General features: G+C 47.3%; 1 protein-coding gene across 8 annotated transcripts in view; it reads right to left on the reverse strand.

Annotated features, from left to right (window-relative positions):
• Positions 1-2,068: 2,068 nt before the first annotated feature.
• PDLIM7 (PDZ and LIM domain 7) overlaps positions 2,069-24,784 on the reverse strand; it is a 62,134-nt gene continuing 39,418 nt past the window's right edge. For 5 of the 8 annotated variants that reach the window (XM_077326229.1, XM_077326227.1, XM_077326228.1 and 2 more), the window contains 8 exons: positions 23,767-23,921; positions 23,051-23,087; positions 17,400-17,458; positions 16,502-16,742; positions 15,848-16,028; positions 14,666-14,786; positions 13,513-13,628; positions 2,069-3,634 (listed from right to left, as the gene is read on the reverse strand). In XM_077326229.1, coding sequence (XP_077182344.1) covers positions 3,548-3,634; positions 13,513-13,628; positions 14,666-14,786; positions 15,848-16,028; positions 16,502-16,742; positions 17,400-17,458; positions 23,051-23,087; positions 23,767-23,921 — 997 coding nt within the window. In that variant the 3' untranslated portion in view covers positions 2,069-3,547. The remainder of the gene's footprint in view (positions 3,635-13,512; positions 13,629-14,665; positions 14,787-15,847; positions 16,029-16,501; positions 16,743-17,399; positions 17,459-23,050; positions 23,088-23,766; positions 23,922-24,784) is intronic. The other 3 variants (XM_077326231.1, XM_077326230.1, XM_077326232.1) reach the window with 2 other exon arrangements.

Consider the following 24,784-nt stretch of genomic DNA (forward strand, 5'->3'; position numbering starts at 1 on the left):
TGTCCGGAGGTCTGCTTATAGATTATCAACTAATTACTTTCCTTGTGATTATGGCCACAACATTTATCTTGTCCGTAGCCTTGATGATGCATTACCTCCTGAGAAAAATCTGTCTCTCCCCCTCTCCTAATCCTCTGCAGAAGAAAATTTGTTCTTGCTGAAAGAACAAGCAGACAGCCCCAAAGACACTAGGGGTGGTTTGGACCCTCCCCCCACAGCAACATATGGACCCCTGCAAGACACAAATCAAAGCCAGCAAGAAGCCAGCTTGATAAGATGCTCATTACTGCACTAACCAACCAGCTCAAGTAAATTAAGTTGGCAGCTACAAGGCTATACCAGGCACAGAAAACAGCCACCCCAAGTACACCACTGCAAGCACACTATTCACTAAGACAGTGGTTCTCAACCTGGGGGGCGGGACCCCTTAGGGGGTTGAACGACCCTTTCACATGAGTTGTGGGAGGGCAAGCAGCTTTGCCGGGGGGGGGGGTCTACACAACAGCCTTGCAGGGTGGATTGAGATAGAGCATTCGTCTGACTGGAGCAGCAGAAAAGAGTGAGATCAGCATGGTGGGACAAGAGGCAGAATTGAACTGAGAAACCCCAGAAAAAAAACAATTTATCTACAATCATGAACAATGGATCTTCATGCCATTGGTCAGTTTCGATTTAGTTCTGTGAAAGAACACGTGCATAATGTTATGGTTGGAGGTCAATACAACATGAGGAACTGTGTTAAAAGGTTGTGGCATTAGGTAGGTATTTCTAATATATTTATATCTAATATTCTAAGATATTTAATGAGGAAGCACGTGGAAAACTAAGATTCTAGAATTGCACAGTGATTTGTTAAGACAAAAAAGGAGGAAATGTTTGAATGTAAGTGAAGATGGGGGAAGCGGGACTGTGTTTATGATAATTGCTAGGCAAGAAAATTGTGTCACTGAATTTATAGTATCAAGGGCAGGGAGGCATTCCCAACCAATCCTGGGCCACTGTATGCTTCCTTAGCAGGTGGCTCTGCCCTTAGTAAAGACTATCATAACTTTCATAGAACACTAGTTGATATTTTGGGGCCTTTAGTTTCACTGCGGTCACCCTCCCATCATTCCCATGAGACTGAAAGCCAAATAGCACATTACGTTTTTAATTAGTCAAATACAGGTATCTCTGGAACCAACTTGCTGTCCTTGCCACCACACAGCAGCTACAGAGAACTGCTTTCTGAAGGACCATGGGGTCCCAATTCAGCTCATGATTACTGTCTGGAAAAAGGAGGGATTCCTGCCTCCATCCCACCCTTTCCCCAAACGGCTCCTGAGATGATTTGTCCTCTTATGGGTTGTATATGCACTGGGGCAAACAACAATTCTAGGGCCATTTTATCTCTGGAAAACGCCTCTCCTTCCAGGGGGCAGCTCAAGCCAAACCCAACTCCTATTGTCCTCTAAAAAGCAGTTCCCTGCAGCTGCTATGTGGCTCTAGGGAAAGTGAGTTGTGTCCGAGCAACCCAAGCCTGACTTGTTAAACAACATAACATAATTTGGCCAGGCATTACAGTAAAAAGCTTTTGCTTTCCATTCACAGACCACAGCTTGCTCCCCTCCCTTCCGTATTTGCTTTACTTTAATAATTCCCATTAGCAACAGGGATAGGACGTCTTCAACTGCTGGCTCATTCTGACAGTACAAATATCCCAGACCAAGCCAAACAATTCTAATTTGCTTCTCTGTGCTTTATTCCTGGCATTTTAGGAACTGAAGCATCTCCATTCCACCCAAAGATGTTCTGCAGCTGTCACTTCCCAACATGAAAACAGCTGCTAGTTAGTGATATAGAATTCTTTGTGCCATAGGTCTTTTACTTTCATAAACTATCCCCTTTTGCTTTTCCCTGTGAACATGACTTCAGGGCTTAGGAAACAATGAAATAGGACTAGTTTTATTATTATTTTAAATGTTCATATCTCCTTAGTCCACTGATGCTAAGCGAGCAGCTTTCTCCCTTCCAGGACCACAGGCAGTGCTTTGTTTAAGTACAGAAATAACAAAATTGACACAAAGACTCAAAAGGCATATTTATTAGGCACTAAAGGCACCACTCAGGTGGGAAAGAATGACAGACACCCAGCCGGACAGTACGGTCCAGGGAGACAGTCTTACAGCACAAACAAAATAGTAATAACTCTTTGGTAAAGTAAGCTCAGGGCTGTGAGCTACAAGCTGATGCAGAACCATGGACTGGGAAGTGAATGTTGATCTCATGATGCAAGAGAAGCAGCTAGTCCTAGAGTGGAGAAGAGGCTGGATCCTGCAACACCTCTGTTCTCCAATGGCATCTTAATTTTAAAAAAATGGGGGGGGGGTTGCAGCTTACAGCACAATACTCTACCCTGGAATAGGGTCTTCTGCTAATACAGGTAATACAGGTAACAGGTAAAACTTTTTGGACGGGGAGGGGAAGATACTTTTTTTTGGTCTTAGCTTTATGAAGAGCAATTTTGCTTTGGCTGGAAGTCATCCTCTACTGTTGTCAAATATGGCCAAAAGGTAGGCATGACAAAGCCAGTCTGGATCATTCCCTTATGGGAGAGAAGAAGGAAGAGAATGTGGTACTTTCACTGCAAAACAGGCAAGGAAGAAATAGAACAAGCTCTATCCAAAATCAAGCTTTGGGAAAGCTGCTACCCAAAAGATATGCAAACAGTAGCTGTCCTACATCTGAGGGCCAATTCACCAGCTAGAGCTTCCTGGTAGTCATCATAAAGTATCAGGTATGTGCACAGAGTTACCTACTAGAAAGTAAATTCCAATGTGAGGACTCAGTTTGGAGAACGTGGGGCATGTGGGGGAGAGGAGAAATCAGCTTTCTACCCTCCCAAGGCTGTTTTCTCAGATTAAAAAAAAAAAAAGGGGGGGGGGGGAGCTGCTTTTTCCTTATTGGAAAAACCTCTCTATAGTCATTAGTAAATAAAAGCTTCCCCAGTGGGGCAAAAAGCAGTTCCCTTAGGCACTTCCTGATTAGGCAAATAGCCCAGGACTTCAGTTGCTGGTCTCACAATCCTGATCCAAAACAGGAACCCCAGTAGGTGGGAATTAAGTTCCTAGCATGGAAATCCTAAAACCACCGTCAGTCAACATGTAATGGGTGAATGAGCCAAGGCAGAACAGAAGGATCGCAAGGGATGCCTGCTTTGCAATAATGCTAACACCAGCCGTCCTCAGCTATTCAGGAACACTCTGTTGCCTCTTTGGCTGAAACCACACAAGTAACAGAGGTATAGGCAAGTCCTACGGACTAAGTCCCACTGCCAGATGTTAGTACAGAATGAAAATGTATTTAAAAGCAAGGGTCTGAATTCATGTAGCTGAATTTTTCCAAAGGGAACCCTGAACATTCTACCCGCAAACTGGGAACGATTGTTCAATGAGGGATCTGAGCCCAGCTCTACAGACAGAACAGGGCAAAAATGGGGTGACCAAGAAATACAGGGGTGCTGGGCAGTAGCTTGAGCAGTCAGGATGCCCCTTCCCCTTTCCTCTCTTCACACATGGGAGAAAGCATGAGTCTTGCACAGGGGCTTATCCTTTTTGGAGTAGAACGTCTTTCCTTCCAAGTTGATCTGGCAGATCTGTGAAAAAAGGGAATAATTGGTGACCGAATAACTCACAGAGGCAGCAGTTTGCCCCCTCCCAGCTCAACAACAGAGACCAAAAGCAAAGAATGTGACTTCAGGCACAGTCCAGCATTGGCTGCAAAGCTTCACTGGTTGCCTTCTAGATCCCAGCACTGGCACAGGGCAATGAACAGGTCTGCACAGCAGTTCTACGTTCTACATTAGCGATCCCCAACCTGTGGGCCGCGGACCACATGTGGTCCTTCGACTAATTGGAGGTGGGCCCCAAAGGACGCCTTCTCCCCCCCCCCCGGCCCTTTACTTCATCCCCCCCAGCCCTTTACTTCATTGTTGTGGAGTGTCTGTATCTTATTTTGAAGGGATGTTTAAACATTACCATAGCGATCAGAGAGCGCTAGGGCAGTGGTTGAGAGTAGAGGAGTAAACTACCCCCCCCCGGGCCTCAGTAAAAGGCGTTGAGTGGTCCCGGGTGAGTGGTCCCCAGCGTTGAGTGGTCCCCGGTGATAAAAAGGTTGGGGACCACTGTCATCTACATCATATCAGGGACTAGATATTTTTTTAATGACATAGAATGCACACACTCACAGACTTTCCTCCCTGCCACACAGTTGCTGATAGTGACTTACAAATCCCACACAGCATCCACAATATTCACAACCCCAATGCTATAAATACAATATTAAGTCACAGAATAATGTATTTCATTGATCTGCAACCTTTCTCCCCAATGGAAACCAGAACTGGTTTATATCATTCTAACTGCCTCCATTTTATCCTTACAGCAAATCCATGAGGTAAATTAGGCTGTACATATGTGATCAGCCCATGTCACCCAGCAAGCTTCCATGGCAGAGTAGAGATTTGAACCTGGGTCTCTGAGATGCTAGGCCAGCACTCTAACCACTATGCCATGTTGGCTCACCACTATCTGTCACCTGCATAAATATTGTATAAATCATTCAGCTGCCTGCAGCCTTTTTAAAACAAGGTTTAATGAGGCCACCAGAATGGTGCTATAAGGTAGGATCCTCCTGACTGCTCCAGGTGCCATGGCAAATAAGGAATCACAGTGTTTGACATGGTAGACCACAAGCTACTTGCTCACCACCTTGGCAACATAGGGATAACACATCAGAGGGTTACCTCCTTTCTCTGCTCAAGGACACAGGATAGCAATGAGGGAGAACCAGTCACACCTCTGCCAATTCCAGTGTCGAGTTCTGCAGAAACTGGTTTTCTCCCTGATATAATTTCACATCTTTATGTGCCCTCTTGTCCAGCTGCTCTGAAGCTATGGGCTTGCGTGCCACTGATATACAGATGACACCTAGCTCTGTCTCCTGATGGACAACCAATCTGATGCCCTCCAGACTCATTGGCCAGATGTCTTGAAGCTGTGATGGAGTGGTTTAAGGGTAGTCACCTGAAGCTGTACCCCTCAAAAATGGAGTCCCTGTGGTAAGGGAGGAAAGGACCAGAACATGACTGAATGCAGCTAAGAACTGCACAGATGGCCCGGAAGTTGGGTGTGATCTTTGTTGCCTCCTTGTCTATGGAGGCTCTTCCATCTTCGTCATACCAAGCTTCTAGTACCTTATCTGGCCCCGGAATACCTGGCCACAGTGATCCATGCGACAGTCACCTCTAGACTGCATTATTGTACCTTGCTCTACACAGGCCTGCCCTTGGCTCTAATCTGAAAATTACAACATCTAAAATGGTGCTGCACATGTCCTCTCTAGAATAGTGATCCCCAACCTGTGGGCTGCAGACCACATGTGGTCCGTCGACTAACTGGAGGTGGGCCCCGAAGGACGCCTTCTCCCCCTCCCCCCGGCCCTTTACTTCATCCACGATCCGGCAGGTGCACATGGGACTATCTCGTTGCAGAGAAACAAGCTCAAGGTTCCCATTGATTTGTCATTGTCATGAGTTAAAATTTCCATGAAAATAAAATGTTCCTTATGTTCATTGTCCGTATCTTATTTTGAAGGGATGTTTAAACATTACCATAGCGACCAGAGTCAGAGAGCGTTAGGGCAGTGGTTGAGAGTAGAGGAGTAAACTACCCCCCCCACTGGGCCTCAGTAAAATTGTCAAGCGTTGAGTGGGCCCCAGTGATAAAAAGGTTGGGGACCACTGCTCTAGAACACCATGGAGGATACACATAAGAGCAATACTGCAACTGCTGCACTGGCTCCTGGTCAAGTTCTGGATTCAGTTCAAGGTTTTGGTGTTAAACCTTCAGGGCCATACACAGACAGGGACCTGTGTATCTAAGGGACTGCCTGGCTGAAAACATCCCCCAGAGAACATTGTCAGCTAACTAAGTGGTAGTTCCCAGCCCCAAAGAAGTGTGACTGGCCTCAACTAGGCCAAGACCTTTTCAGCCCTGGTGGAATGAGCTCCCAGAGAACATCAGTGCCCTAGCACAGTTCCGCAGGGCCTGTAAGATGGAGCTCTTCCATCAAGTATATGGTTGAGGCCGGTATGCATGGGTGACTCAGGCCTCCCCTATCAATTAAGAGTTTTCCTCCTATATCCCCTCTTTATAGAGGATTAGATAACAACTCAGCTTGTGAGTTTTGTGCTGTTCAGTTTTAACATGTATTTATGTTTTATTGTTTATATTGTTGTAAGCTGCCCTGAGGTGACTAGTTCAACAGGGGCGGGCTAAAAATGCAAATATAGACAGGCGGATAAATAAATAACTTGTTTGAAATGTGGCAGAACTGTCAGAACACTTCAAAGACAGCCCTGAGAAACTCTGATTTGGCATGTGAATTCATCCTTTGAGAATTGGTCCTTTGGGTTTGTGGATCCCAAACACAGCCTTGCAGATGAGAACCAGCACCTTGAATCTGACCCAGAAGTAAATAGGCAGCAAATGCAGAGGACATAACATTGATTTCTAGCTAACTAGCAGCTGCATTTTGTAATAATTGATACTTCCAAAACACCTTCCAGGTAGCCCCACCTAGACTACAATACTCTACTCTTGAAGTTATGGAGACAGATCAGAAACAGACTGTAGGGCATGAACTAGTTTCCAAACTAGAGAAGTTTGACAAAATCACTGCATTAACCTGTTCCTCCAACCTCAAAGCAAGGTGCAAAAAGAATTTCAAGCTCTTTACTTAATTTATTAACTTAAGCACCACCTTGTCTAGGGTTGGTAAGTCAATTCCCCTTAAAACCTTGTCCAGGCTCAATAGTACCCGGCCTCTCTGGCTCCTCAGGTGAAGGACACAGGGATGCAGGCAGACTGGATGCTAACAGCAGCAGCAATGAAGAAGCCTGAACAGAGGGCTTACCTAGAGGCGAGGCTGGAGAAGCACAGAAGAGCAGGTGACAGCAGGCCAGCAGAGATGTCTGGGGGGAAATGCCACCAAATGAGCCCAGAGCCAAGGTGCGGGAAGAGAAAAACTCAAGCCCTGGGACTGAAAAGCTGCAGAGTCAGCAGAAAAGCCTGGGCCTAGATATTGACAGGTTGGAAGGCAGGAGATCGATCGGCTGGAAGACAGGAGCAACTTCTGGGTTCAAACAGAGCAGGGAGCCATGGGAGGGGAGAATGTAGCAAGTCTCCCAGAGGTGCCACTGGGAGAAAGGGAACATTTGGGTTGGGGTGGAGTCAATAATATTGGAGGAAAAGAAGGAAGCAAGGCTGCAAGGGAAGAAGGAGTATAAAGGAGAGCAGAAGGGTGGAGGTTGGGGAGGAAGAATGTCATGGCTTCTAAGACTTTCCAGGTAGAGACCCAGCTGAGGAGGAGACAGTGGTGAAGTAACCCTTCTGTGTTCTCATTCTGAGACCTCTTGACCCTCTTGGGGCAGATCTGACTGGTGGCAAAAGGCAGCAAACCCTGGGAGTGGCCAAAGAAGCCCAACGTCTCACCCCTGAGACAGGCTTTACTTTGCTTATCTACATCAGTGGGTTGGATGAGCAATTGTTCTCCTGTCATGATTTCCCTGAGGTGCATAGAGGAGAATCCAGGGACTGTAATGGGTGTGACTCACTTAGAGCCTGAAGAGTCTTCAAATAACATGGATTTTACACAGTTCACCCAATGGATAATGTAACATTAGGCACAGCTGCTGTGGGAGGTAACCCAGCAGCAACATGCAGTAAGGCTGCCTCGATAAGAGACCTCCAGCAGATGTTGGGTGCCAATCAAATAACAATAGGTACAAGCAGTGGTCCCCAACCTTTCCGAGGCTGGGGACCGGCAGGGCATCGGGCTGCGCCCCCGCGGACCGCGCCCGTGCGGGCCACGCCCGCGGATCGGGCCGCGCCCGCGGGCCGCGCCCACGCCGCGCCCGCGGATCGGGCCGCGCCCACGCCGCACCCGCAGGCCGCACCCACGCCGCGCCCGCGGATCGGGCCGCGCCCACGCCGTGCCCGCGAGCCGCGCCCGGGCCGCACCCGCAGATCGGGCCGAGCGGGCGTGGCCCGCACAGGCGCGGCCCGGCCCTGATTCCCTCTCCCCGCCTCCCGCAGTAAGAAGCTTCCCGGGCCGCAAGCTTGCGGCCTGGGAAGTTTTTTACTGCGGGGGCGGGGCGGGGAGAGGGAGCCGCGGCCCGGTGCCATGGCCTTTGCGGCCCGGCACCGGGCCGCGGCCCGCAGGTTGGGGACCACTGGGTACAAGGACTGGCAGAGGGGGAGACCCTGTACCCGCAGGAATAGCAGGACACAGAGCTTGTTTCATGTTAACAAAGATGGGGCCCACAAATGATGTAGTGTAGGGCAGGGGTAGTCAACCTGTGGTCCTCCAGACGTCTGTAGACTACAATTCCCATGAGCCCATGCCAGCATTTGCTGGCAGGGGCTCATGAGAATTGTAGTCCATAAATATCTGGAGGACCACAGGTGGACTACCCCTGGTGTAGGATGTGCAAAAACAAAACAAAATTCCAGTTCATTTCAGGTTCTGGTTGAATTGACCTGACCCGATTAGGTTTATCCCAAATCACCAAAATCTAATTTTTTGTCCTGGAATTCGGGTTTTCAGCTTGATTCAGGTAAGATAAATTTTGTTTGGCTCTGAGGCATTTAAAGGGAGTGATGCCCATTTAAAGGCCTCCAAAGCGGCTGAACAGTTGATTTGCAGAGAGGCTTCTCCCCATAGATCAGCTATTTGTTGGGCTGTGAGCGGGGTGGTTTGAACTGGCCCTCCACATACAGCCTGCCAAACAGCAGATGCTGTGGTGAGGCTTCTCTCCCTGGGATCTGCTTGGGCTGGAGGGCCCAAACTGCCCCCTCCTACACAAACAGCTGATTTCTGGAGTGGCTTCTCCAGGGACTGTTTGGGCTGTGGGAGGGGGATGTCTGAACTGCCCCCCACAGTCTGAGAAACAGCTGGTCAGCTGACAGGCTTATCTCTGAAGATCAGCTGTTTCAGGCAGCAATTCGGTCACCCAAATCAAAAGCTGAAAAGATCTGGTTAAAAATGGCTTGGCTAAAATCTCAAGAAACCTGAATTAGCATTAATTTGTGTTTTTTATGAGTTTTACCGAGCTGAAAACCTGCCATTAAGGGCAGATGTGGAGGTATTTTTGGAAACTTTTGATAGGACAGCTGAGGCTGCTCAATGTCCTCTAGCCCATGGTCTTATATTCTAGAGTCCTATTTTACAGGATAAGCTCAAGCCAATCTTAAGCCATTGGAGAAAATGGATGTAGCTAATTTCAGGAAATTAAAAATGGACATCTTAGACAGGTGACTCCTAAGATGCACTGTTAAAAGTTCCTTTTCAAATATGGGCCATCTGAGAGCTATGATAGCTGCTTTTAAAGATGCTTCGAGGCAGTGGCTTAAACCAACAATGATGACAGGTGGCAAATTATAGAATAGGCGGTTTTGGAACTCCTCCAGAACTTATCATCACAAATAGAAAACTAGGTAATCTGCTGGAAACCCCAGGAGCTGAAGGAGGCCACAGAACTGTGGGGAAAGAATTTGGCCACTGATGGACAAGAATATTCTTGTGAAGAGATACATAGATGGGAAATCTCAGAATCTGTTACCCGGGCCAAGGTCCAAGAAAATCCTAAGAGTGGCTACACCCAGATACCTGTCACTAGAGCCATTCCAGGACCCATGCTATCCTGATGGAGAATGCAAGTCCCTGTGTCTTCTGGAAGAAGGGCCAGCTGACATAAAACCCACCTCCTCATTCAGCCTCATCGAAGTGCAGGGGCCCCCCTTCACATGTGGCCAATAGGGGCATTTTAAAAGAGACTGACCCCTAATGGAGTACCATGGTGGTTGGGAAATGACAACACAGGCCTCCACAACACATACATGGGCTCCTGCCTGGATCATACAGGTTCAGGTTGGGAAGCGGATGTTGGATGCCTTACTAGCCAATGCCAGCTCTAGTTCAATGATTAGTACGCATCTTCTGCCAAAATCCCTTCCCATGATTAATAAAGCTGCAATAGCCTGTTTCCACAGGCATGTTGAACTCTGCCCTGTGGTGCAAAATCAGCTCTGCTATCAGGAAAGAATGAGAGGAGTTCAAGTGGCTTCATTGCAGAAGCTCCCCTATCCAGTGGTCCTAGGATATGATATCCCTAGGTTTCGGAAAGCACTATACAAGATGACACCTGCTTCAGCTGAGGTCGCAACACCAGTTATTGACCAGGAAAATGAAACTAGTCCTGAGAATGACAGAAGAAAAAGGGAAACTTTCCATGACCAGCAGTGGCATGGTGAACCTCATTTTCTGGAAATTCAAGAATGGGATGATATGCTTGAAGGACTCAGAAATAGCGTAGCAGTGAGTGAGGGTATAGTGATTGACCAACAACACAGTAAGCATATTCCGCAGGTGGTTCGGTTAGCAGTGGCATGGAATAGGCTGGTGCAGGGGCAGGCAGGAGTTATAACCCAACTTGTAGTTCCTAAGCAGCCCCATCTTGAAGTGTCAGAAGCAGCCCATGAACATCTCTGGGCTGGACACCAAGGATTCCTCAGTACCTTCCCTTCAAGTGTTGGCTTTCGGGCCAACAGTGGCCAAGGATTTGCAGGGGTTTTGCAGGTCATGTGAAGTTTGCCAAAGGACTGTTACTTGCCTTGTCCCCATGCTCCATTTTCTTGGATGTCCATCATACAGGCCCTTTTTGATAGGATTGCAATAAACTTCATGGGGACTCTTCTGCAATATCTTGTAATCTTAGTACAAGAGTGGCCTGTGCCCTAAAACCATTCTTTGTTCACATACGTCTACCACAGGGGATTTTAGCACATCAAGGATCCCTATTCACAGCAACCTTGATGAGACAAGCCTGCCAGACATTACAGATCTGGGAGATCTTTGCCTCAGTTCACCACTCACAGACGGATGGTCTGGTGGAGTGTCCCAATCAAATACTAAAGGCAATGTTGAGCGGGTTGGACCATGAACATCTCAAAGCTTGGGATCTTTTTTTGTAGATCCCTTCATGTTCACCCTGAGAAAAACCTTGCAAGCTTCAACAGCAAGGATCCATGCCTTTTGAATGGCTATATGGGTGAACCTCATGAGATATCCTCCAACTGGTAGAGAAGCAGTGGGTACAAGAGCAAAATACAACAAAGACAAACCCAGGCAAATCTGTGCAACAGCTGCAAGAGTGCTTGGAGTGAGCAAAAGATCAGTTCAAACTGGAACAAGCCCAGCAAGTCCAAATAAGGAGATATGACCGGGGCACTTGGAATCACTCTTTCCAGCCGGGAGTCAGTCCAGGTCCTTGTTTCACGAGAAGCTATGGCACTGCACCACGGCAGGAATCTTCTACTGTTACTCAGATCCTTGGGCCACTGTCATAAGAAGTGCAATGCAGATTTGGCTCCCATTAAAGGAAGGAACTGCATTTAAATGATCTGAAAGAATGGTACTCACAATACCTCTTAGTCATCAACCTTGTGAATGGATATTGACAAGCTCCCATCCACCCTTTAGAGTTAGGCAGATAAAAGACAGCCTTCACAACTCCACAGGTCCGGGAAGAGGAAACAGTCCCTCGGATTGGGGAGCTGCAGAGCCAGCAGCAAGGCCTGAACCCGCAAATCGACAGACCAAGGCATCACCGGCAGGAAGACAGGAGGGATCCAAGCTCTCAAAATCCCACAACTGGCTTGCCTCCACTGCAGAAAAACAACTTCTGGGATCAGACAGGGTAGGAAGCCACGGGAGAGGAGGAGGCCTCCCTGAGGTGACACCAGAGGTGACACCACAAGAAAGAGAGCAGCTGGGTGTGTAGTGGGGGGAAAGTAAGGAGAGGGGCTGCGAGGAGAGAGGAGAGCAGAAAGATGAGGATTAGGGAGGAAGAACGGTGTAGGTCCTAAGATGCATTAAGATGCAGGCTCGGCTGGGAAGAGGAGACAGGGGTGAAGTAATTCCTCACCCTTCTCATTCTGAGATGATGCTCTCAGAGCAGATCTGAACAATGGTGGAAAGCAGCAACACCTGGCGGGGCCAAAGGGGCCTGATCTTTCCCTAGCTGAACAGCATCACCCCCATCTTATCTGGATTCATGTGCAGCCTATTATTCTTCAAGCATTGGTCCAAGAATAGATAGTGCTGCTTTCAGTAGATTATTCAAAGAAATACAGAGCTGGACATCATCAGCATACTTGTAACACCCTTTCCCCCAAGCTCCAGACAATTTCATTAAAGCTCTGAAATAACCAAGTTTGGCCAGAGAACCAGGCATTGCGGAATCTCACAGGTAACTCTCATAGGGCACTAGAGCCATCTATGACTCCCCTCGTGGTTCACACAAATAAAAGGAACAAGAGCAACACCGAACTTTTCAACCACAGCCTGATCCCAAGATGTCTCAACAAAAATTAGTCAGCCCCATCTGCTGCCTTTGATAAGAAATGTCATCAAGGATGCTGTAAACTGAGATTGTCCACCAGAGCTACTAATGTAGTTTCTGTCCAGACCTAAAGTGAGACTGAAATAGGTCAAGGGTAGATGTGTTATCCAGAAACCAGCGAAGATGTCCCACCACAGTTCTTTCAATTATGTTGCATACAAATAGAAAATGTGACACAGAGCTAATAACTAGCCACAATTTCTCTGTCAAAAAGGGGTTTCTTTAATTATGGGTAAAGCAATTGTTTCCTTCAAAGGCTCTGGGAAGTCCTCCTCTAAATAAAACATTAATAATAGTATTAGCCAGAGGACATCTTACTTTATCCGCTCAAGAATTAACTGACCAAGTGGGCAAAGATCCTGGTTACAGATGGCTGGCTTCAAAATCCCCAGGATTCTGTTAGTATCAGTCAGGGAAACAGGACAAAAGACTATTTATATAAACTTGAAAAGACAGTGCATCTAACACTTTGCTTCTAGATTAAAACTAAAATTGGAGCCCATGTCTGATCAGACCTGTGAGGGAAATTTTTTTATCAGCAAGAAGCATGCAAAATCATCACAACCAATCTCAGAAAGTCAAATTCTGAATAATCTTAAATAGACAAACAATATCACTGAAACAATGACAACATGTGTACATGGGGGGATCTTTTGCTGTTATTGTCAGCCACCTGTTATTGTCAGCAAACGATCAGAGGAGCACTGTGATATGCTCTCTCATATTCTGTTTGCATCTTCCTCTACAGACACTGCAGCTGCCCTGCAAGCTTCTTCATATCCACCATCATCTCCTGATTTCCTTGGGGCAAGAGAAGAAACTAGGGAGCAATTCTTATTAATAGCTAGCTTGCCATCAACTTAAATTCACATTCGATAACCATGCCTATGAATTATCTCTCCAGTCATTTAAGTGTGAACTGTGCTGGAATTACAGCAGAGCAAGACTTCTGGCTGAGATTCATTTGTTCAGGGACTAAGGGAGAGGAAGTGAAAAATGTATGTGCTCACCGCACAGACGAAGCAAGTGTCATGCCAGCTGAATCCCAGTGCCTCTAGAAAGCGGTCGCCAGCATCTATCTTGAAGTCACACCCACGGCATTTGGTTCCAAACATCTTCTCATAATCTTGGTAGGAGGAAGACAAAAGGAGGAGACTGGTTTTGCTTGAGCAATGGTATTAAAATCTGAGGGTCAAGTGATGAAGGGCCCTGTTTCTATGGGCAAAAATCTCCCTCGGTTTCAAAGGACAGGCTTGCTTAACTGCTGGGCTGTGCCCAAAGGGGGAAAGGGGAGTTTGTCTGAACTTAGGTCTAGGCCCATACAGGCTGGCTTCTGTCTCACTGAGGATCATAACCATGTTTTCTATCTGACCCATGGCTACTTTACAGCTCTGCTTGGTCCCCACTGCCTGTTCTCTTTATTTTTAGACCTAAAACAGGCTCTTCTACTGCTCTGAGGACTGCTGGGTTGGAAGGCAAAAGACTAACTGAGGAAATGACAGACAACCGTTATTTTTATTGCAGACCAACACTTGCACATGCTGCTAAGAATCATGCACACCCTGGCATTTACAATGAAAGGCAGCTGTCCATTCATCTAGGAAAATTCCAGTTATCTTCATTGTATCAGGTAATGTGGGCATAGGGAAGGAGGGGACTGCATTTGCAACGTTCTTCTCCCCCTATAAAGCTCCCAATGGAACATTCTAGGAAAGGGCAGGGTTTGCCAGCCAGTGTGAAGGAAGAGAACAACATTTCCCAGCATGCTAGATGACGCAGGTACTAGCCAGTCATCACCATAGCAACTGAGCATCACTGGCACTGCCCAGCAACCCATCACTAAGGGCCAATTAGACTTGGGTCACATGACAATTCCATTAAGGTTTTGTTCCCTGAACTCTCCCTGCTGCCCATAACAGCAAAGTCGAGATGGGGCCCCCTTCTATAATGTACAAAAACAGCTGCTATTCCCTTTGCTCTCCTCCACACCAGAAAAGGCCATTGTACAGCATTGGAAGCTTTGAATAATCAGTATTCACTCAATTTTGTAAGGCTGAAAGAAAAATCCAAGGGATACATCTCTCAGGTTTTTTCCCCTCCTGGAAAGTGCTCAGCAGTGTCCCCATTACATTAAATTTACTGCATAACCATATTCCTCTGTACCTCTCTCGCAGTATGGCTGCCCTTCTTCCATGTAGAAGGCTCGATTGCGGATAGGTGTTTTGCAGGCAGCACAAACAAAACACTGAACATGCCAGGTCATCTTCAGCGCATGCATAATTTCCTGGATCAATACAGAAACAGAAGTTACTCCACTGTCAGGCTGAACTTTCCAGCCATTGCTGAAGGATATTAAGGACATGGAGATATGTAAATATTAAGGCTTCAAATGTCCACATGCTATCCCAACAGTCTAAACAACCCTGTAGACTGGGCCATTATCCTTGTTTTACTAAATTAGGCAGAATACATAGAATAGCTATAGCTTTCCATGTCCCTTTCATATGGATCTAACCTGTTCGGTCTTTTAAAGGCAAACAGTTTTGGAGATGGGTTTTTTTTTGTTTGTTTTTTAGATTTCACACACCTTAAGGTGTGTGAAATGCAACTAAATGCAACTTAAAAAACTGGAGGGAACAGGTTTTTGAAAACCTGGATTAAAGATTCATTAACTGTAGGACAGTTTTTTATCTTTAAAATATGTGAAACTTTTTTTTTCATTCCATATCATGCGATCAAACTACCTAGAAAAATCATTAATGCTCAGCATGGTCAGCGGCAAAAGAAAACATGGTCGGCAAATGATCCGCTGGCTTGACACGATCAAAGCTGATACAGGGATGACCATGACCCACCTAAAAGAAGCAGTCAGAGACAGGGGCGCAAGGCAAAGACTTTCCTATAGAATCGCCGAGGGTCGGACACGACTGAATGGATGACATCGTCATCAGACGAAGACGACAAAGTGGGTTAAACAGCCTAGATATGAAAGGAACTACCCAGTCGCTCATGGCAGAAACTATATTGAACTAGCCTGGAAACCCATAGCCAGAAAGCTCCAGATCACAGCTCCGGCGGCTTCTTACCACATGTCAGCTTCCTGGGGCAAGATGATTTTAGGTGCCTAACAGACTTGCAAGGCATGGGTTTGTACTGCAAAATCTTGTCATTGCCATGAGTATCAGTCCTTGATAATCTAGAAAAGCTCAGCGCGACCTTCCAGCTGCCACAGAGGGAAGAAGCCTAAACTTCAATATCTAGTTCATTCCCAGCTGGAGGAGGCCTACAAGGTGCTTGACTATGTGGCCTGCTTCTCTGAAGGAGATATGCTGTAGCAGAACTCACCCCCGTGATCTTCTTCTTGCACTTGGCGCAGTTTGGGGCATAGCGAATATCGTAACACTTGGGGCAGAAGATGGAGCCTTTCTCTTCAAAAAAGCCACCCTCATCCAGCACCTTCCTGCACTGCAAGCAGGTGAACTCCTCAGGATGGTAGTAGCGTCCCAGGGCCACCAGGTAGCGCCCTCTAGTGGAGAAAGGATAGGTTTGGCGCTGGTGAGAAGAGTCAGAGAAACTCTCTTCTCAGAGGTAGAATGAAAACAACAATCTAGTCCCCATTTGTGAAAGAGAAAAGACTGCAGAATGTTTCCCACCTGAACTGGTGGGCAAGAGATTCACTTCGTGCAAACTGAAATAGCAGATACAATAAGCAGAGAAAACAGTTTGAGACCTGGTTCACATAATACTTAACGACTGTCTTGTCTGAGTCACACTTTTCCACATACTCCATCAACGGACCTTTCGTAATTCCTTTCGTAAAAACACCACACAGTGCTTCCAATGGAGTCAGTTCACACAGTCCACTACAAGCAGTCAACTGATCCGCAATAAGTGACAAGGGTGCTATGCAATCCGTAATTGCAGCAGGATGGGCCAGGAATGGAATAGCAAGCCCCCCCCCACCCGCCCGCCCCCCAACAGTGCACCTGACCTCCTCACCTGATGATCTTGTTGCACTGATAACAGATGGGCGTTTTGCTGGCGCTCTCGGGCGGTTGCTGCGCAGCCTGGACAATGGAGTTGCGGTTCTGCATGGGTGTTGGGGTGGCTGGCTGGCTGTGCTTGCTCAGAACTGTGCTGGTTTTATCTGGGGCATAGCGCTCAGCAAAGGAAGGGTCCACAGCCCAGGGTGGGCGACTGGCAGGGCCAGTGACAGGGGCAGGCTTCGGAACAGCGGAGCCTAGAATAGGTACACAAGCCATCTGACATTTTAAGTTCACAGCAGCACGCTGGCCCTAGTGTTCCACCGGAAACTTGCAGGGGAGAGGCCTGGTAATGCTTTTGGTTCTGTACCCAGGATCTCAGCAGTGTGCTCAGAACAACTGTGCCCTTGGCTGTGAGCCCACTTGTGAGGAGGGGTGGTATAGAAATTAAACAAATAATCATACTCCTCAAAAATATTCTGGTGACCACCTCTCCTAGACAGGGAAGAACTGGTCACTGTTCTTTTACATAAACCTGTTGTTTTAAAGATTTGCCAATTGCTCTGCTTTGTTGAAATTGATAAAGGCTGTTCTATGAAGCGAGACAGGCATCTTGGTTTTAAAGGGGGGTTAGACAGATCTACGGAGCTACCAGCCACAGTGACTGAAGGGAGCCTCCATATATCAGTCCTGGGAGAAACATCAGGGGAAGAAACATCTATGCCTCTGGGGCAACGGGTAGGTCCATGTGAGAAGCAGGATATTGGACTTAATGGATCACTTGTCCAATCCAGCAGGGGTCTTCCTATGTGCATACCCTGAGGCTTTTCCTAGCAAACCACCTGCTCAGGGGGTCCCCAATACAATGTAGAGTGTGTGTGCCTCCCCCCCCCCCCCCGGTGCTCTCAGCTTACCATATCCAGGCTCCACTTTCAAAGCTGGCACAGCAGACAGATCCGGTATGCAAACCTGGCTACAAAATAACCAGTTAGTTCAAAAAACCTGAGCCCCTTCACTCAAGCAGAGTCTGGCACCCTGTGCAGACAGGGAGATAGCATATCTCAAAGTGGCCCGAAGGAGAAATGAATCCAGGACAGGCAGAACAGATTGTATTAGGTGGGCAGAAAACATATTCCCTTACCCACTGTGGAGCAGTGACCCCTACTGGCTGGTGATCAGGGTCCTTACGCCTTCCCATTTATCTACTGAGGAAGCACTCCCTCAGCTTTCTCACTTCCTTGACTAGGGAGGGCCAAGTATAACAAAGTCAAAAGGCTACACTGAACTAGCCTTTCCCCAGCAGTGAAGACCCACTCAAACATTATTTGGCCCAGTTTCTTCAGCACAAAAGGAAAGACAAGGCAGTGAGCTTTGCACAAGAACATTAAAACCCGACACTTAATCTCTCTTGTACAACCAGGATCCAAGCCGGGAAAAGGTGAAAAGGAGGACAGTTAATTGGGGACAGGAAAGGCTACTGTGGTTAAATGACAACAGCTGAGGCAGAAGCCCACAAAATAGAAGTGATTCTGATCAAAATGTCTTGGAGATCATTACACAGCCCCATATTTGATAGGGTTCACCTGACTTGGTTCACAGGATGGCTCTCTACTTTTGACCCAGCCATTCTCGCCAAAGGATCCATTTCACAGTAATCTCCAGGCTAGAGTATTATGAGGCACGCAACATGTGAGTGCCCTTGAAGATGGCAAATTCCAGCTGGTGTAAGATGTTGTGGCTTATTTACTATCAAGAGTCAAGCAGAGCCCACATATTACCCTTATCATGTAGTCACTCCATTCGTTTCCAGCCAGCCCATTTCTGGATTCAATCTGAGGGGCTGGTCATTCTCTACAAAGCCTTTTCTGCCCTTGGACCCACCTATCTACAGACCACCTCTCTTTCACTGATCTGAACAGAACCTTCCGAAGGCAACACCCTACAGAGGGATCCACAGTGGCCCACACTGAGCATGCTCTGTTGAAAGTCCTACCTGGTGGGATGACCTGCCTGCTGTCAGGAAGACTTGCACACTCAGTGAGTAAAAGAGAATTGGTCAGAGGGGCATTTTTATACAGGGAAAAAGACGGTGGTTTTAGTACCTATGGCAGGTTTTATGAAACCCTGCGGTTCACTGACAGCCCTGGATGGGTTTCCCAAATGGGTGAGAGTTAATTGATTTTTAAATATATGTTTAAAATTTGTTAACCCTTTATTGGGGTTATATAGCCATATGTCGACCCACCCTCCCCCATGGCTGGTCTGGAGGGGATGAGAAGGGGAAAGACCCTGGGTGGGCATGTACACAGCTATGCTTCCCAACTATATTCTGTACGATTGCACCAGTTCTATGGTTTCTTGAAGCCTGAAGAAGGTTTCTGGGTTTCTCAATGGGAAGAAAGTTGAGAAAGGCTAGTCTGTGGAAATAAGCTAGGTAATTAAAAATATTGCATCATATATTATATAGATTTTACCGGTTTTTCTTGCATGGTGTACAAAGTCTGTTAGCAACCAATAAGAAAGATGGACTTTAAAAGATTAAATACATTTTACTTCTTGCTGATACTGCAGGAGTTCCCACCAATCAACATCTTTCCTGGTGTCCCCAAGTTTCAGAAGAGTTGTTTTTTATATCTTGCTTTTCACTACCCAAAGGTGTGTAAGTGGCTTACAGTCACCTTCCCTTTCTCTCCCCACAAAAGACAACCTGCAAGGCAGGTGGGGCTGAGAGAGCTCTGAGAGAACTGCTGTGAGAACAGATCTGTGACTAGCCCAAGGTCATCCAAGCTGCATGTGAAGAAGCAGGGAATTAAACCTAGCTCGCTAGATTAGAAGCTGCTACTCTTAACTACTACACCAAGCTGGCTCTGTGTCGTTAAGCTGGAAGCATTTATAAAAAGTGGAATAACTACAGAAGCCAGTCTATTCATCCCCTAACCAGAACAGAGGGGGCTTCTTTATGGAAGAAGGATGATCTGGGTTTGTACCCCTTTTTTTGGTACCCAAAGGAATCTCAAAGTGGCTTACAATTCCCTACCTTTCCTCTCCCCACCGACACCTGTGAGGTAGGTGAGACTGAGAAAGCTCTGAGTGAACTGTGATTGGTCCAAGGTCACCCAGCTAGTTGCATGTAGAGGAATGGGAATCAAACCCGGCTATCCACTCTTTAGCCACTACAACCAAGCGGGTGGGGTTAGCCAGGTGCGACTTTTGCCCAGCCTGGCTTCCAACTGGCTGCACAGATAGTTTAAAATGTTGATTTGGCGTCGCAGCTGCCACCACAGCACAGCTTCCTTCTGTGAAATCATTCTTGTGGCTGGCTGCATCGTCTGCAGCAGCCACTGTGTGCCTATGCCCACCATGCTCTGCCAGAATCCCAGAGGTGCTTGCAGGCTCAAAAAGGTTCTACAGTAGCGCACTCCTTGTGGCTGCCTTCTTAGCCCTACTGGGAGAGTTCCTAGGTCACATGTTACCAAGCAGGTGTCACTGGAACAAACAAGGGCGCTGTGATAACAACATTAGCATGCAGGGTCATCACCTCCTCCAAGGTTTCTTGGATCCCTTTCATTTGCTATATGCCAGGTAGCAGTTCAGGCCCCTATGATACACTTACTATTCTGGGAAGGAATGAGATAATATCAGCCACTTCAAGCTGAAGGAATCATCCTTAACCATGCAGCTGAGGTCAAGTCTTTACTCCCATTGCATGTTCTCACATCAGTTCTGTAGTGAGACACAACACTGTACTAGCTGTGCACAGCCACTTACAATGAAGAGGCTTTGTGCTCATCTCTGGCATGAACTCCTAGAAGATGGGTGTTTGTTTTTTTCAATCCATGCTGCCAGAGGCACTCCAATCCCACCATTGATTCTGATGAAACAGTACACAGCTTTACATCTTTCAGAGCCTACAACTCTCTTGCTCCTTCCCAAAGCATTCCTCTCAGAGGCCTATCCAATCTTTTGATAAACTACAGTCCAAAAACCTTCAGATTTACCTCATGTTTCACTCAGGCTCAGCCTAAAACGTATTCTTCTCTTTGGCCTTTCTTCCAAAGGCAACACAAATATTGTCTCTTCCTCGCTACACAATACAAAGGCTCAGGGTGGTTCATAATGTAGGTGTTGCAAATGGCACCTCAACTAGGCCACATGGAGGTCAATCCTCAAATGGTGCCTTCTTCAGTGTAACTAGCGTGTACCTGAGGATCCCTGGACTCCCTTTTCATTTGGTAGGGAAAGCTGAAATTTAACGTTAGGAGCATCACACACAAAGCAGTTTGTGGAAAATGCAGTTATTTGGAACAAGCCCCACTTAATATCACAAGCACACATATACACACAAAAGCCTCTCCTTGCATACAGAAAGCTGTAATGTCAGACCTGAACCTTCTCCCTACCATATAAATGTTTGACAAGTATAGAGAGTTTTTGCTGTTGTATGGAAATAGTTAAACATGCGTCTCCAGACCTGCAGTCAGAGAAAGTGCAGCTCAGCAACAGCTGTACCACCATGGTTCTCTCAGGATGAACAGTATATTATCGAGGTCATGAGGCAGATGGTTTATTGTAGACTTCATGAAGCTTGCAAAAATACTCAACTCTGCATGCTTCTCACCGTCGAACATCCCCCCCCCAAGAAACAATTAAATCAACAGAGAAGAGTTTGGCAAAACAAACTGGGAGCACAGAAGGGGAATGTTGGAAGGCTCATGTGGCACCATCCTGATCGTTGCCCAGCACCACACACTGTGGGCTCCGTGTGAGAATGTCAGGATTCCCTGAGAATTAAGGTACTGGAAGAAGGGAAGAAGATCCAGGGCTAGACCACAAAGAGGCTCCTACGACCAAAAGAAACCCAGGATGCTCAATACCAGAGATGTGACAGTGGATGAGACAGAGGTTTTGGTCAGCTTTCCCAGTCCAAACGGTAAGAATTCTAAAACTGCCTCTCCTGCCCAGTCCGATTTCAGCCTCTACCTACTCTGCAGAACTTGCCACAAGGAAGACATGAGCCAGTTACGAGAATAGGAACCTTTATTTTACTACAAAATATTAAGGTATTAATCCAATCTCCATCCAAACTGCAAAATATCAGCTGGCCACATTAGGTCTCAGGCAGCTGAGGGGTGGGTGGATTACAGTACTGTACAGATAGCAGCTGAATGTTTTGTTATGCCAATAGTCAAAACACTGGTATCATTCCTTCTAGAGAAAGGAGCATGTGAGTTTCCAGCCTTAGGCTGGCAGGACAAAGTAGGCACAGAAACAGAGCTAGAAGATGACGGCTCATTTCTCCAGAATCCCCCCTAACCCCAGTGCAAGCATCCTGCCAGCATCATCCAAGGGAAGGAAACCTTTTTTGCAAACCTGAGACACACTGCAGTCGCCCCAAAAGTAAAGATGAAAAATCCCCAATGCTCCCCAAGGAGAGTTTTCTACTCTTCTCGGGAGGAGGACAGATAGCCCTATCGTTTAGTTACGGCATTATAGGTGACAAGGAGGCCATGAGAACAGGTGGAAGTATCACCTCTCTAAAAGAGAAATATTCTCCCTTGTCTCAAGGCAGGGGATGGTGGAAAACAACTCCCAGACACTGAAATCAAGGCAAGAGTGGACAACCCCTGAACAGGTAGAAAGGAAGTCAGGACAAAATGTCATTTGCAGTAAGTAGTTGCTTACAAAGAGGAGGGCAAGACTGGCAGGAGAGTAATTGTATTTGTTTCATCTCATTTACCTGTTGTTGAGAAACAGGCAAAGGGGAAAATGAATAAACAACAGTGCTGAGGACAGCACTATGCAAAATGAGAAGGCATTCTACCAAACAAACGTGTGGCTGGAAAAACCTCCCCTGTCCATCTTTGGAGTTGAGGAAAGTCAGCTCTCCTGCCCAAGGGAGGTTGCAACTTATTCCGTGCACACAACTCAAGGTGTTGTCACATGAAGCGGAGAGTTACAGGCCTTTCAGCAGGAGCTTCCTGCCTATTTCAAGTTTCTTCTCGTCCTCCAGCACTACATTTCAGGAGCTGTCGTGGATTTCTAGTTTTTAAGATTCATTCAACCGTTAGGAGGAGGCAGACAGGAGTGTGCCTTCCCTACAACGTATGCATGCAACAGAGAGAGGCAGAGTTGGAAGAGCAAGACAGGATCCTATCTTGCTTAGGAGAGCACATTCAGAGAGGTGGCAGATCGCTGGTGGTGCCAGTCACGCAGGCGAGTGTAACGAGGGCTCTGAAGCTCTGAGACAAACTTTTCTCTGGAAAAACCAAAGGAGGCGGGCAGGAAGGACAGACAAGTGAAAGGAGAAAAAAGAAAAGTCAGAAACTAAACTGCAGTGTTTACACTTTCAAGCTACTAGAGACGTACAGGAGGAATGCTTCCACCCCCTCCCTGTAGGAAGTGCCAAGTAGCCCAATGATTCTGGTAAGGCCATCCAACTGAGAAGCAGGGCTGCCGACTGAACAACTGCTTTCATTTCCCTTTCTAGCACTTCTAGGGAGCAAAAGCCACCATGTGCAGGGGGCAAAAAATCCCACTCTCCTAGCCCTGCACAGACCAGCCTTACCTGGCTTTCCTAATATGCTCATCATCCGGGTCTTGCACTGATAACAGCAAAAGGAAAGGAGAAAGAAAATATCATGGGTTTGAACCAGCCAAGCTGCTTTAAGGTTTTTTAACAGAGCGACAGAAAGCAACACCAAAGGCAGATGAGCAGAACAGTCCCTAAAGAGCACAGAGCCTGGATATGTACAATGCCTATTAGGGAGGAAAAAGAACAGCTGGGTTCTGTACCACCTAAAGCAGTCTCAAAGTGGCTTACAATCACCTTTACAACAAACACCCTGTGAAGCAGGAGGGGCTGGGAGAGTTCTGAGAGAGCTTTGACTGGCCCAAGGTCACCCAGTTAGCTGCATGTACAGGAAGAGTGGGGAATCTAACCCATTTCTCCAGACTGGAGGCTACTGCACTTAATCACTGCACCATGCTGGTTTTCTCTAGGGAGGCCGACCAAGGTGTTTGTGGCTGAGGCCAAATGTCCTAAAGGAAAGTGCTCCTGACTTTAGCTGCAGGGCAATCCTCTGGCAGAGTCCTCACAAGCTGGCCGGTGCTGGTTGGGCTACAGTATGCTCATGAAAGAGCCGCTCAGGCCTAGCCCTCCCAGGGTCCTCATCAACACCCCCCCCCCCCAATGCTGATGGGCATAGGATGCTTGCTGCTTCCTGCTGCTTCAGCCACAGACAGGACTAAAGAGGAGTGGTCCCCACAGAGGCGGGAACTTACTGAATTCTGTGCCTGTGAGGTGGGCCAGAATGCGGAAAGAACGGGACTGGGTGGTGCCAGTCCGTGGTCGCCAATCTTCTGTGTCCTCAATAAGTCTCTTTTTGCTGGAGTCACTGGGGAGGAAGGCTGGCAGGCTCACCAGCCGGAGAGAGTGCCTACAAACACAGACAAGGGCACTCAGCCAGGGCTGCACTAGAATGGGCAGCTGCCAGGCACACACACTCACACACTGCACCAAGCAAGGAGCCCAAGACGTGAGCACCCGTGAGCCAGCCACAACCCAGATAGGGCCACGGTTTCATAACTCTGAAGGTCAGAATAAATCACTGCAACCAAGAAAACTGCCCTGCAGTATCAGGGAAGGGATGCCTCAAGTCCGTTCACATCACTCTCTTATCTAGGGTGATTACCGTATTTGCCGGCGTATAGGACTGGGCGTATAAGACGACCCCCAAACATTTCCACTCAAAATACAGTACTATGGGCCACTATGGGCAGCTATGTCTATCCCAACTGAAGTGCACCCGGCGTATAAGACGGCCCCCCCACTTGGAGGCATGTTTTTCAGGGGGGGAAAGTAGTCTTATACGCCAGCAAATACTGTAATTGTACTTCACCAAAGACACTGCTTAAAAGGGTACCTTCTCTGCAAATGAGAGAGAACCCATACACCCAGCTGGAGTCGCAAGGAAATTACCTGAGCCTTGGAAACCAGCATAGGCTCCCTTCTAACTACAGAGCAGGCACTCTCTCAATGGTCTGGTAGGCGTGGAAGATCCCACTTTCCGTTTCTGGCTTTTCCAGTAAGACTGAGAAAGAACCTGCCTGTGGGGGACAGGAATGCTCCTGGCTGTGTCAGGCCGCAAGGTTCACATAATTCCGACATTCTTTTAAAAAAGATGCTCCCAGAAAGTTAAAGAAGGCTATGAAGCAATGCCCATGGTCCTCGACACTCAGAGGTAGGCTTCCTCTGGACAGGGGGCTCTGTGGCACTATGGTGGCCCCCCAGCAAATCCTA

This window comes from Paroedura picta, chromosome 3, assembly GCF_049243985.1.
Source record: "Paroedura picta isolate Pp20150507F chromosome 3, Ppicta_v3.0, whole genome shotgun sequence".
NCBI classification, from domain to species: Eukaryota; Metazoa; Chordata; class Lepidosauria; order Squamata; family Gekkonidae; genus Paroedura; species Paroedura picta.